The sequence below is a fragment of the Sus scrofa genome, unplaced genomic scaffold, assembly GCF_000003025.6.
Source record: "Sus scrofa isolate TJ Tabasco breed Duroc unplaced genomic scaffold, Sscrofa11.1 Contig1617, whole genome shotgun sequence".
NCBI lineage: Eukaryota > Metazoa > Chordata > Mammalia > Artiodactyla > Suidae > Sus > Sus scrofa.
Window position 1 is genome coordinate 159,294 of NW_018084920.1, and position 13,947 is coordinate 173,240.

Here is a 13,947-nt window from a genome sequence, read left to right on the forward strand (position 1 = left end):
TCTCTTTTAATGGCAGATGGTACCATAGCCCATTTGTTTTGTAAGGAGGGGAAAAAATAAACCAGTTAGTATCTGTTTTAGCTCCAAGAACAAAAATGTTTTTAGACACTTTGTCTAGCTACTGTGATGATTTCAAAGATACAAAATCATGTAAAAACTTAAGGCCCATTAGTCTAGTATTTCCTAAACTATCCATGGTGAAGAACTTGCACTGAACTACCTTCAATTTGTTGCATACTCATATTTTGTAAATACAGTCCAGGTGAATTATTTAAAAAAGAATTTAAAAAGGCATAAGGCTGAAGTTCAATTTTTTTTTATTGTTAGGTTCACCAAGTATTAACTTTGTGACATTGCTCTTATATAAAGCTTACTTTCTCTTTTTCTATTTATTTTTCATCAAAAAGAGTTTGCTGATCTGCTTTTGTCCTAAGCTAAAGACGACACCAAGCTGTCATAATAATTTGGATCCACAATTTCAGTATTTTCCTATTTCTTTGAGAAAAATGCCATTCTTTTGATTGAATAACTGAATGCCTGCTTCACTTGCTTGTTCCTCAGGGTATATATAAAGGGGTTTAGCATTGGGGCAACGGAAGTGGTGAGCACTGACACACCCTTATTAATGTCCACTTCTTCCTTTGCTGAGGGCTTAATGTAAATGAAGATGCAGCTTCCATAGGTGATGGATACAACAAGCATGTGGGGCGAACAGGTGGAAAAAGCCTTTTCCCTTTGCTGGGCGGAGGGGAATCTTAGGATTGTCTTGATGATGTATACATAGGAAAGAACTACACACACAAGGGTCATGATGAAGGTCATCATGGCGCAGGCTATAACCATCTGGTCTATGAACCATGTGTCTGAACAAGAGATCTTGAGGATAGGTGATGCATCACAGAGAAAATGCTCAATGACGTTAGAGTCACAGAACTCCAGATTTAAGCCTAGGCTAAGTGGAGGGATTATGATGAACAAACCTCCAGCCCAACAGGAGAGGACAAACCTTCTGCAGACTCTGCTGTTCATGATGGTCACATAATGCAGGGGTTTGCAGATGGCCACATAGCGGTCATAGGACATGACGGCCAAGGGAAAAAATTCTGTTGATCCAAAAAAGATGACAAAGAATAGCTGACTAGCACAGGCATTATAAGTAATGGTCTTGTCTCCAGCAGACATGCTATAAAGGAATCTGGGGATACAGACTGTAGTGAATGAGGTCTCTAAGAAGGAGAAATTTTGGAGGAAAAAGTACATGGCAGATTTAAGCTGAGAATTCACTAGGGTGAGGGAGATGATCGTCAGATTGCCAGTCACACTCAGCATATAGGTGACAAGCAGGAAGATAAATAGCAGAGCTTGAAGCTGTGGGTCATCAGTCAGTCCCAGCAGAATGAATGTCGTGAGTCTTGTATGGTTTCTCATCATGGGCTGCAGACTTCAGCTCAATCTGTTTAGAAATTTGAGATTGATATTGAAAAAAGTGGTACCAAAAATCATGTTGTCAATGGATACTAGCAAAAAACTTCACTGAATGCAGTTCTCATAGATTTTCATCTTGGACTTAACAATAAACCCTGAATAGATGGCTGTCCTCAGCACTTACTGAAGTGTATTCCACGGTTGGCTGAGGGATGTTTTCTCAAAATTGTTTTTATTGCATTAGAGATCTTCTTCTTTCTTTTCCGGCTGCACCCATGGCATATGGAAGTTCCCTGGCCAGGGGTTGAATCTGAGCTGCAACTGAGACCTATGCTACAGCTGAGGCAATGCCAGATCCTTAATCCATGGCACCACAGTGAGAACACCCTGGAGACCTTATTTTTATAGCTCTTCCCACTTTCTCCAATTATTTTTTTTGTATTGATTTTGACATTGTGAATGCATTTGTTTTTTAATTTAACTTTAATCACAGGAGCAGAAGAGATTGTTGATGTAGGTGGTGATTTCACTGGTAGTCTAATATCCTTTTTCTTCCTATAATTCTTTACTACTCACCAGTTGAATTAAAAAAATCACCACCAGTTTCACACCATCGCTTGAAGTTCCGATTCTTTATTAAATGCATGTGCAGAACTTGATCATCTTGTCTCTGTGTGCCTCTGTAATAGAAGTTGGTAAAACTTGACACTGTTGTGTCTAAAGATAATTTTTTTTGTCCTTTTAGGACTGAAGCCCTGGCATATGGAAGCTCCTAGGCTAGAGGTTGAATGGGGCTGCAGCTGCCAGGCCATTACCGCAGCCACAGCAACTCAGGATCCAAGCTGCATCTTTGACCTACATCTCATCTTAGGGCAAAGCCAGATCCTCAACCCAGTGAGTGAGGCCTGGGATCCAACCCATGTCCTTATGGATACTAGCTGGGTTAATTACCCCTGAGCCACAGCGGGAACTCCTAAAGAGAATTTTTAACAAAAAAAGCAAAGAGATTCCTAAAGACACCACCTTTCTGTTCCTATCTGCTAACAATCCCTAAGTTTCTAAGATGAACCCAATTTCTACTCTTGTTCAATCTACAGTAAAGCAGGGTCTTGATGCACTAATATAAGAAATATACCACCTGGGAAGGTGGTAAAAATTCAAAGGCCCAGGCTTTATCCCACTTTAATGAGCTTTGGCATCTGAGTTCTTTATCTCTCTAGGTGATTCAGAAACACATCAAAATTTGAGAACCACTTTCTTTGGTCATTAATCTATACATACCAAATAATGTAACTGCTATTACTTCCTATTACATTTACAATGTGATAAAGCTGAAATCCTGCCAATTGTCTTAATATCTAGGTGACAGGTTCAAATTCGATTTAAAATAACAAATCCATTCTGCAAGGGCTCTGTCGCTCTTAACTCACTGCTTTGTTTCTTCTCATTCACCAAGATTTCCCATAAAATATAAGAGCTGAATAAGTCTCTGCCAGTTCTAATGTGGATTCTGCAGGCATGTTTTAGTGAGACTGCTTTTAAGAAGGTCATCTCTAATGGCCTTCTGTCTAAATACAATATACTCCTTTTGTTGGGTTGAACTGTGTGTACTTACTGTTTTTACATATCTGAAGGACAGATCAACCTAATGCTTGACCTTTCTGTTGGGCTGCATCTTTAATTTACTTCCTTCTTTTCGTCTTCCTTACAATTGTGTACTATTTGTTAAGTATAAAAATATGTTTAAAAACTACCAATACTACCCACCATGGACGGTGGCAATAATGCTACTGTTGCAAGAAGGGCAACCCCTTCAAGGCCCCTAGAAGGTACTCTTGCCTAACCCTCAGAAATGAATCATCTGGGGAGAAATGGGTGCTGACAAAGCCAGAGACGTTATTGGGCAGGGGCACCTGGGCAGAGAGCACCAGGGTAAGGGAACCCAGGAGAACTTCTCTGCCATGTGGCTTGCAATCTCCTAATAGCAGTTTTTAATTTATAAACTATTTTTACTAGTAAGTATAACAAAGAGGAGTGTATAAAAATGGGTGGAGCTTAAATAATATGTATTAAAGAAACAAGAATAGAACACAACTTGCACCACAGAAGCCCTTGGGGGGCTTTCCCTGATTACCACTGCCTATCAGCTCCTGTAGCTAAGGGAAGTTTCAATTTCGTGATAATAACATTCTGTTCGTTAGAGTTTTCTAGTATTGTCCGCATGCTTGAAATTTAGTTTAGCTATTTTAAACTGCATAGAGATGGAAGTGTACTGACTATAGTCTTTTCTGTCTAGCTTTTCTTAACATTATGTTCTAGAAATTCACTGATGTTTTTATTTGTAGACGTGGTTCCATCTTTTCTGGAATCTGAGGATGGCATTATGAACACACCCTAATTTATTAATGTACTCCTCTATTGATTGTTATCTGTGCTTCCAATTTGGATTATTATAAATCATGTTTGCTATGAATCTTGTTGCATGTAAACACAATTCACAATGCTTAAGTCACATACCTGTCTTTCAAGACAAAATTTTGAATTTCTTTCAAAGATCGCATTCTCCAGAATTTATTCTGCTATTTTCTCAACAGCATTGATAGATTTAGAAATCTTTAAAGAGGTAGGCACTTCTTTGCTTACCATCTTCATTGATCAAACTCCCTTGACATCAATTAACATTTGTATGCTTCTGATTCCTAAGTCTCTATCTCTAATTACAACTATGTCCTTGTATTCTAGGCACAGAGCCAAATGGCTACTAGTGACCTGTTCAAATGGCTCAAAAATTTTCATAGCCTATTTCAGAGCGTCTGTGTGTATTTCCTAAAAAAAGAGCTAATATGGAGTTTTAGTTTTGGCTCAGCATTAACAAACCCGACAAGGAACCATGAGGATGAGGGTTTGGTACCTGGCCTGGCTCGATGGGTTGAGTATCCGGAGCTGCCTTGAGCTGTGGGGTAGGTTGCAGGTGAAGCTCAGATCCTGTGGTTGCTGTGGCTGTGGTGTAGGCCACTGGCTGCAGTTCCAATTCGACCCCTAGCCTGGGACTTTCCATATGCTGCACATGAGGCCCTTAAAATAAAAGAGAATAAAAAAAGAGGTAATAAGTATTGAGCATTGTAACATGCCTTATATGGATTCTTGTCTGGAACTCTCTCTCCTTCAATTGTTTGTGTTTCCTTCTCGACCTTATCTCATGAATATATCATCACTCCTGCTCTGTAACCGTTTACCCTTGGAGAAACCCTTATTCGAAATGTGTATAACCAGATTCAAGGATGAGTTTGCATGGAATTTCATCAAATTTCGGGCAATCTTTCTAAAAGTCAAAACTGGGGCATGCAGTAATGATGTATAGAAAAGTTTATATGAACATTTGATCCCTAACAGTACATTGCTCTTATGTTTGTAATTGGAATATCTCATATCAAAGATTACATGTGCAACAATGTTTTGTGATCATTCCACTGGTGATAGCATTTGCTTGCTATAAATCAAAATGGCTTATTTTTATATCTCAGTGCGGTGGTTTGTCTGGTTAGACTCCCTCTAACTACTGTCTCCAATGGCTAACTGACATATACTCCACTCATGTAGGGGGTTACATGAATTCCTTTGAGAAATTATCTTGAGCCACCTTTGTCTGGGTTAAGTGCCTTTTGTTCCCCTTGCAACCCTCTGCTTTTTACTACCTTAGCATTCAGCAGGAGGAAATAATTTTGTTGAGATTCAAGACTATGCTTCATTCAAATTATATTATGCAATTAGTGGAATTTTAGATTTATAATCAAATAAATTTATACTCTAAAACATGCACATCCCACATTTAACCTACTAACCTCAAACACATTTTGGCTTCCTCATTCAATGCAATTGGCATTCCTTTTTAAAATGTCTTTAACAGATGTTTCCCATAACTTTGAACATGGGCATTACTGCTAAAGCTCATTTTGGTGGAGGAGTTACTGCTAATCCCTCTGGCATTACTCTAGGCCATGACCTGTGGATGCTGAGAGCTCATACTGATGACCACAGTGACAGCTGCCTTCCTCTTTCTGTCCAAGTTGCTATTCAGAGTTTTCTCTATTTTGATGTCACAACTTCTCAACACACCTCACTGAGAAATTACAAACTGAAATCAGGATTTGTAATTCTGTATATCGGTTTCTAGCTGTTTCCTCTTTGGACCTAAATCACTTACCCCTGATGCTACTCAAATATTTCCAATTGGAAAGTGTATCTCTAAGGCTGTCATTTTCCTACATTGCTAACTGAAAAGCATCCCTTGGAGGCCTTGTGAATAGTTTCACTTGGTTCTTTCCTTTTTTTCCTACCCAAGTGAAGGCAGGAGGCAGCCCCCACTTTGTGCCCAGATTCTACTATTCAGCACGTCATGTGTAAAACACCATGTCAAAGAAATGGAACTAAGTTAATTCCTGAGAGGGGGTATTTAAAGACCATAAAGGGACCAACCGTCATAGATCACCTGAAGTTATAGGAATGAAATGTACCTGTTCACACGTATCCTCCCTCTGCTGGCACATTGTTGGCAGAGCAGTGTTCTTTTTTGCAAACACATTTTTTTTTCCTTCCTAAGTAGGATCATTATCTTGCCTGGATACTTAGGACCAAATTTAACAAAGAGATTTATAGGAAAGTGCTGGGTCATAATCTCTACTTATTCTTCAAAGATGATTTTTGTTGTTAAATTTACAAGTGCATAGGGTAATCACTGTTGGAACACGAACAGGTGTATCATGATATTGAGGAAAGCATATGTGTATGTTTCTGTGCACACACACATATACACACATTTCTCTACAATGTGTGTGTCTATATATTTATCGTTTGCATGAGTGAATGAGATATTGAGAAAGGTTGCTTCTGGGTGTTCAAAAAATCATGCTACGTTGGGATAATTTCACTAATGCCTCAGCAGGCTGACATTTATTTTAATGTGTTTTATTTCATCACTATAAAAATTACCTGCTTTAATTTCTTAAAAAGACCTTTTCATAAAAAATCAAATCATCTTAGTTTTCAGAGGCAAGCATCATTCTATCTCTATGTCAAGGTGAGATAAGTGACCAAGGTGAACATACTTACTCTTTGGTCATCATAGCTTCCGAGAGTCATTTCACCCCAAATTCCCCAGGGTGACAAAAAGCAACCGCAAATGTGTCCATGGAAATAGTGGGTGCACTGCCAATCACCCATTTTTGTAAGTCCATGCTCACACTCACAGGTGGAGGTTTCCTGAATTTTCTATCTCTAGAACATTTTGAGATTTTTCTCAAGCTTTTGAACTCGCTTTAAATCTAACACTCTTTTCTTTAAGAAAATACTCTTCCCTTTAAGAAAAAAGCTGGAGGGTGCAGGACCCCTCTGTGGTTTTTAGAGAACCTGCTGTTATGATTCCTTTGAAATACTAACATTTTTTTCATGTACATACCTAAGTGAATAAACATTTATGTCCTTAGTGACTGGTTCAAAAGTCACTAAGGAATCTGGTGTGTAAACTTATTGGGAAAGAAAAACTCCTGAAGGAACAGTGGGGCCAGTGTTTTCAGAGACAGAAATCAAAATGAACTTCATCATAAACCCTTTTAAATTACAGGGAACAATTTTCCTTATTTACTAATTTTTATGAATATTTCTTTTTAATTGTAAAAATAATTCAAATAATCAAAAAGGAAATACATAAAAATTACACATGGTAAAGAGACAACTATTGGTATTTGTATATGTACACTAAGGCATACTTCTTTTGTATATCTCTGTGCATGTTTATTAAGACATTTAAAATGGGAGCACAGTCCATAAAATTGAATCATAAAAGTGCTATTTTTTAGATTTGTAAACACAGGGCACTAATTATCACTTCAATAGTTTTTGTTTATTTGTTTGTTTTCTAGGGCCACACCCTTTGCATTTGGAGGTTCCCAGGCTAGGGGTCAAATCAGAGCTCCAGCTGCTACCTACACCATAGCTCATGGCAATGCTGGATCCTTAACCCACTGAGTAAGGCCAGGGATTGAACCCAAAACCTCATGGTTCCTAGTCAGATTTATTTCCACTGTGACACAATGGTAACTCCTCACTTCAATAATTTATACAAGCTTCAGCACAAAAAATTCCTGCAGGGGAAAAAAATGGAGTTCCCTGTGGTCTAACAAGTTAAGGATTCGCCATTGTCACTGCTGTGGTATGGATTCGACCCCTGGCCCGGGAACTTTCACATGCTGGTCTATAAAAATCCCTGTGTGTAGTGTTCATTTTATCAATGCTTGGTTACTTTTTAAAACAATCTCTGATTTTGAATACTTTTTTACTCTTCATTAAAATTACTGCAAGGTACTCATTGTATGTACTTATTCTCTATTTCACTCACTGCTGTAAATTTATTCTTGATTTTTAACAATTGACAGATTTCCACAAAAGTAATAATTTAGAAAACATTATAGAAATTTATCATAAATTATTCCAAATGGCCTTTATAAGATGCATCATTATTTGGATTTTGTTTCATATTGCAAAGTGCTATCCCACAAGGGAACACCAAAACTTGCCAGTCTCAAGCCCACTCATTTCCCCAGGCCCAGTTCCTAAACACTACATTTTCTTAATTTCATTTTCAAATTGTGAATTACTAGTATACAGAAATGCAACAAATTTATTTTATTGATTACATATCCTCCAAAATTGTTAAACCTAGTCATTCAAATGGCAATGTGGATTTTGTGGATTTTCTATGAACATGATCATGTAACTTACAAATAAAAATAGTTAAAGTAGTTTCACTTCATTTTCTGTTGTTATTTCTTTTATCCCCCCCTCTAACTGTCTTTGTAAAAACTTCTGCTGCAACGTTGAATAGAAGTGTTTAAAGCAGATATTCTTCATCATACACAGTACATAATCTTTTTTTATATTTCTGGATTTAAGTTATTTTTAGAGGATCTTCATATTTATATTCATAAGGACTATGTATTCATAAGGTCTTTAGTTTTATTTTGCCATGCTTATGTCAGATTTTGGGATTGTGATAATGCTGGCCTCATAAAATAAGTTGGGAAAGGTTTTCTCTTCTATTTTCTTCAGGGGTTTGTGAAAGACTGATACGAGTTGTTGAAACATTGGCAAAATTCGCCATTGAAGCTATCTATTTCTTGTGTTTGATTTAAGAGAAGCTTTTTAAAAAATTACTAATCTATCAATCTCTCTACTTGTTATAAATCAATTAATTTTCTTAAGTTTGGTGGTTTGTGTCTTTCTAGAAATTTGTCCATTTCATCTTGGTGATCTAATAGGTTTATGGTGTTTTTGGTATTTACTTAGAGTGCTTTTTATTATTGTGACATTTAGTAACGTACTTCTTTCTTCCTTTCTTTTTCTTTCTTTCTTTCTTTTTTTTTTTTTGGTGGGGGGGGGCTGCAGCTGTAGCATATGGAAATTTCCAGGCCAGGGGTCGAATAGGAGCTATAACTGCCACTCTACCCCACAGCCACAGAAATGCCAGATCTGAGCTACATCTGCAACCTACACCACGGCTTGTGGCAATGCCAGATCCTTAACCCACTGAGTGGGGCCAGGGATTGAATCCGAATTTTCATGGATGTTAGTCAGGTTTGTTTCTGCTGAGCCACGACAGCAACTCATTTCTTTTTCTTCTTGATTTTAGTAATTGGAATTTTGTCTCTTTTTTTATCTTGTTCAATGATATTAAATATTTTCCAATTTTGTCGATATTTTCAAACAACCAATTTTTGGCTTTGTTGATTTCTGAAATATTTTTCTATATCATTTATTTCCATTCCGGTCTTTTCTTTGTGTACTTCTTTCTGCTTGTTTTGAGTTTAGAATGTTCTTCTTTTTACAGTTTCATTTTTATTGTGGGAATTTTATATTTTTCCAGTTTTACTGAGGGACAACTGACATACAGCACTGAATGTCAAGTTTAAGGTATTCAGCAAAAATGACTACTTACATACATTGTGAAATGATTACCAAAATAAGCTTAGTTAATTTCCATCTGATGTAGATAAAATTTTTTTCCTTAGAATGAGAATTCTTAGGACCTATTCTCTTAACACATTTCAAACATACCTTACAGCAGTGTTAACTATAATCATCACGTTTTATGTTACATCCCCAGCACTTATTCATCCTGACATTTGTATCTCTTGGCCACCTTCTTCCAATCCCTTCACATCCTTGTCCCCAAACTTCCCATCACCACTGCCCTCCCCCTTCTGGTAACCAGGAACATGACCTCTTCTATGAAGTTAGTTTTGTTTTGTTTTGTTTTAGTTTTAGATTCCACATATAAGTGAGATTGCACAGTATTTTTCTTTCTCTGTGTGACTTATTTCACTTAATATAATGCCCTCAAGGTCCAGTCATGTTGGTATAAGTAGCATGATTTCGTACTGTTTATGAAATATACTAATATTCCATTGTATAACACCTAACATTTACACACTCAAAGGGGTTTTTCTTTTTTGCATTTGCTGTTTATTTATACTGAACTAGTGTTAACTGTGACTTACTTCTTTCATTTGGGAGTGGAATTTGATAATCTAGTATTTTGTAGATGGAAATGTATTTGAAAAATACGTTTCTTTAGTAGTCTACTTGCTTAGTGATTTTATGCAATTAAGTAGATAATTAAGTGTTTCTGCAATACATAAACAACCTATACTTATACACATAGGAGTGCTCATATTAGAATTTTCCTACCAAGACTGTTGATTGCTTTTTTTTTAGCAGTTGCCTGCAGCACATGGAAGTTCCTGGGCTAGGGATTGAACTGGAGCTGCAGCTGCAGGCCTACACCACAGCCACACTGCAGCTAGGGGCAATGCCAAATCCTTAACCCAATTGCCTTAACCCAATGAGTGAGACCAGGAATCAAATCTGCATCTTCACAAACACTATGTCAGTTTTCTATCCTCTTGAGCCACAATGGGAACTCCTTGATTACCTTTCTTTTGTTATATTTTACATTCTTTTAAGTGATTTCATACTTTATGTGTACACTATACTTTTATGTTTAATTTATTCTCTTGGTATTACATTTTTATGACTATTATGATTGAAATAATGTTTTCTTATTGATTTCCTGTTGCCTATTTCTATGATTGTCTGCTGATTTTTAAATAATTTCCATTTTTTTAATCTAGAACACCAAATTCCATTATTAATTCCACTAGTGTCCTATTAGAGCTTCTTGAGTTTTCTGGGTATGTAAGAATGTCCCCAGGATTAAAAAACAGATATATCAAATTTCATCAATTTTAAGATATGCAATTATACTATGTATCAATATTGAAAAGAAAATGTTGAATAAACTGTGAACAAGTGTATGACATAACTCTATTTCAGAAAAGCAAAATGTGAATAAGACTTTGAAATCAATCAAATGCAATATTTTTATTTCTTCTCACTCATATTTACTCTAACGATTTTTCTTGTATTATTGCATATCCAAGATCTTCCAATAAGATATTGAACATGTTCATTTTTTTACTCATCAGTTCATTAGGGTGGGGCTTATCTATGCTGTCGGACTTTTCAAAGAACTGCCTTTTGATTTCTTTAGTTTACTTCTTTGATTTCATTTTCTACACATAGTAAGTTACATTTCCATTTACTGTTGTTAATTTTTTTTTATTTTTTCAAATTTATTAGCATGCATATAACTTCTCTTTTGGGCTAGTTTACATTTTTATAAGCAATGAATACATTTAAGATAACAGAATTCCTACTGACTACAGCTTTTTCAGTGTTCCATATAATTTGTGATCTCTCTGCATTTCATTGCCTTCTAGATAGCAGTAAATAAACTTGGTGTAAATACCATTGTTTCCAAGGAAGTGTATTCGTGTGGGCTTTTCAATTCATTGTGTCTAAGAAGTTAGATTATTGTCACAGAATTTGTACTAATAAATCTTAATTTGTGTTAGATGATGGCACAGGTATCAAACACACCAGGGGGTGTTTTTTCCTTGACTAACTCTATAAGCAGCAGACAATACTTTTCAGAAAAGATATAATCTTTCTATCGAAATGGGCATGGTTTTCCAATTCAAATTTCATTGAATGTGCAGCTCTTGTGTCACCAAGTGCTCCCACAGCACTAATCCTAAGACTGCAAACCTAAGTCTCTGTGATCTGTAGTGCAATGCATGCTCCCATAACCCCTGCCTATACTCTCTTGAGCACCCCTTCCTGTCATAGAATATTTCTCTACTTATACTTTTAATGATTTTTATCTTTTCCATTATAGTTGGTCTACAATGTTTTGTCAATTTCTACTATACTCCAAAGTGACCCAGTCTTTTTCTTTTCATTTTCTCACATTATCCTCCATCATGTTCCCTCACAAGTGACTAGATATGACTCCCTGCACGATACAGCAGGATCTCATTGCTTATCCACTCCAAATGCAATAGTTTGCATTTATTAACCCCAGACTCCCAGCCCATCCCACTCCCTCCCCCATTGCTCTACTTTTAGTTGTATCATTACTTCTGATACATTTTATATACAATTTTGCAATGATTTCAGCTATGGATTCAAAAGAATATTGACTATATTTTATCCACATTTATGTGTGCTCATTGACTAATATGTATTTTCCTTTTTTCCTCAATGTTGGAAGTGCTATTATTCTCTTTCGCATTTGATTTAAATTATGTGAACTTTCGTTTCAGACATTTATGTAAAATTACTCTTACTACATATCTTTCATATCATTGTTGTATATATTTAGAAGATCTACAGAAATTTTTACCCTACATTTTCCAGAGTAATGACTTTTATTATATATTAATCTTTTCAAAATGATTCTTTTTGGAAGTTGACATGCAAAGCTATCAGATATTGGATTGAAAATTAAGATATAAAAATGGCTTGAGTGGGTCTATATAGAAGCTAGGTTAAAGAAATGCTGAGAAAATTAATGTGACTCACATATATATTATTAAAAAGCAAACACAAGATTACAAGCTCCAAAAATAAACATTGTGACTGTTTGGTCTTGGTTTTGAGATGATGGTTTAAAAACATTGCATTTTGTTTTTGTTTTTATATTTTTACCTAGTTGAGAGCAAGGCTATTCTTTTAATTGAATCTTTAAAGGCTCTTTTAACTTGATTATTTCTCAAGGTATAAATAAATGGATTCAAAGTAGGTGAAACAGAAAAAATGAGCAGTGAAACCACTTTTTTAATAGTCACTTCTCCCTTTGCTGTAGGATTCATGTAGATGAAAATGCACGTTCCATAGGTGATGGAAACCACAATCATGTGGGAAGAGCAGGTCGAAAAAGCCTTTTTCCTTTGCTGGTCAGAAGGGAACCTAAAAATTGTCTTGATGATGTAAGCATAGGACAGAACTACACAAGTGAGAGTCATATTCAGGGTCAGCACAGCACAGATTATAACCGTCTGTTCCATGAGCCATGTGTCTGAGCATGAGATTTTCACTAAGGGAAACGCATCACAGCCGAAATGATCAAGCCTGTTAGAGTCACAGAATTTCAGATTTAAACCCAGGCTAAGTGGTGGGATTAAAACACAGAGACCAGCCATCCAACAAGAGCTGATGAGAATCCCACAGACTCTGCTGCTCATGATGGTCACATAATGCAGGGGTTTGCAGATGGCCACGTAGCGGTCATAGGACATGGCGGCCAGGAGAAAAAACTCTGTTATTCCACAGAGGTCAGTGAAACACACTTGAATGAAACAAGCATTATAGGTAATGATCTTGTCACCTGTTGCTATGCTATATAGGTATCTGGGGATGCAAGAAGATATGAATGAGACCTCCAAGAAGGAGAAATTTTTTAAGAAAAAGTACATGGGTGTTTTCAGGTGGGAATCCACAAAGGTGAGTGTGATGATGGTCAGGTTTCCAGTCAAACTCAGCATGTAGGCTACAAATAGAAAGATAAAAATCAGAACCTGTAGCTCGGGGTCGTCTGTGAGTCCCAGCAGAATGAATGTTGTTATTGTTCGGTTTCTCATCGCTGACATCTGACTTCTCAATCTGTAGGTGATATTCAGAGAAGTTTACCTACAGATTACAGACCATTTAAACTAATTTAAAATTTAATATATTTGAGATTTTATATTTAATTATATATAATATTGTACATAAATAGGTATATTTATATGTACATTTTATTTCCATCATGTCCTTAAAATTTTCCTTTGTGCCCAAGGAGATGCTGAGGAGGTGCACTTTTATGGGTAGCAATAATGTCTTTTGAGTCTTAAGAATTTTTACCTATTCAGAAATGTTATAAAAAACTGCATCCTTGAATCAACTATACTTCAGTAAAAAAAAAAAAAAAGGAAAAGAATTTGCATTCTTATTTCAAGTATTTTCTTGCCACTTTGAGTTAACTGTGCTAACATAACTTGAATTCACTCTATAGACTCAAGAGCAAAAGTTGAGGTGTGCGTACCAAAATGAAATTTTGTTTGCTGGTTAATTTTTACTTTGAGTACT

At 36.2% G+C, this 13,947-nt stretch overlaps 2 protein-coding genes across 2 annotated transcripts; both read right to left on the bottom strand.

Annotated features, from left to right (window-relative positions):
- Positions 1-368: 368 nt before the first annotated feature.
- On the bottom strand, positions 369-1,748 carry LOC100152311 (olfactory receptor 6C2-like). The gene has a single exon (XM_021081416.1). It carries the CDS (start codon positions 1,429-1,431, stop codon positions 490-492), a length of 942 nt encoding a protein of 313 aa, XP_020937075.1. The 5' UTR covers positions 1,432-1,748; the 3' UTR covers positions 369-489.
- Positions 1,749-12,452: 10,704 nt separating this feature from the next.
- On the bottom strand, positions 12,453-13,460 carry LOC100157541 (olfactory receptor 6C2-like). The gene has a single exon (XM_013997601.2). It carries the CDS (start codon positions 13,458-13,460, stop codon positions 12,525-12,527), a length of 936 nt encoding a protein of 311 aa, XP_013853055.2. The 3' UTR covers positions 12,453-12,524.
- Between the last annotated feature and the right edge of the window lie 487 nt (positions 13,461-13,947).

What these genes read in the sequence shown, in the direction of transcription:
- LOC100152311 (XM_021081416.1), bottom strand. Translation starts at nt 1,431, where the DNA reads ATGATGAGAAACCATACAAGACTCACGACATTCATTCTGCTGGGACTG.
- LOC100157541 (XM_013997601.2), bottom strand. Translation starts at nt 13,460, where the DNA reads ATGAGAAACCGAACAATAACAACATTCATTCTGCTGGGACTCACAGAC.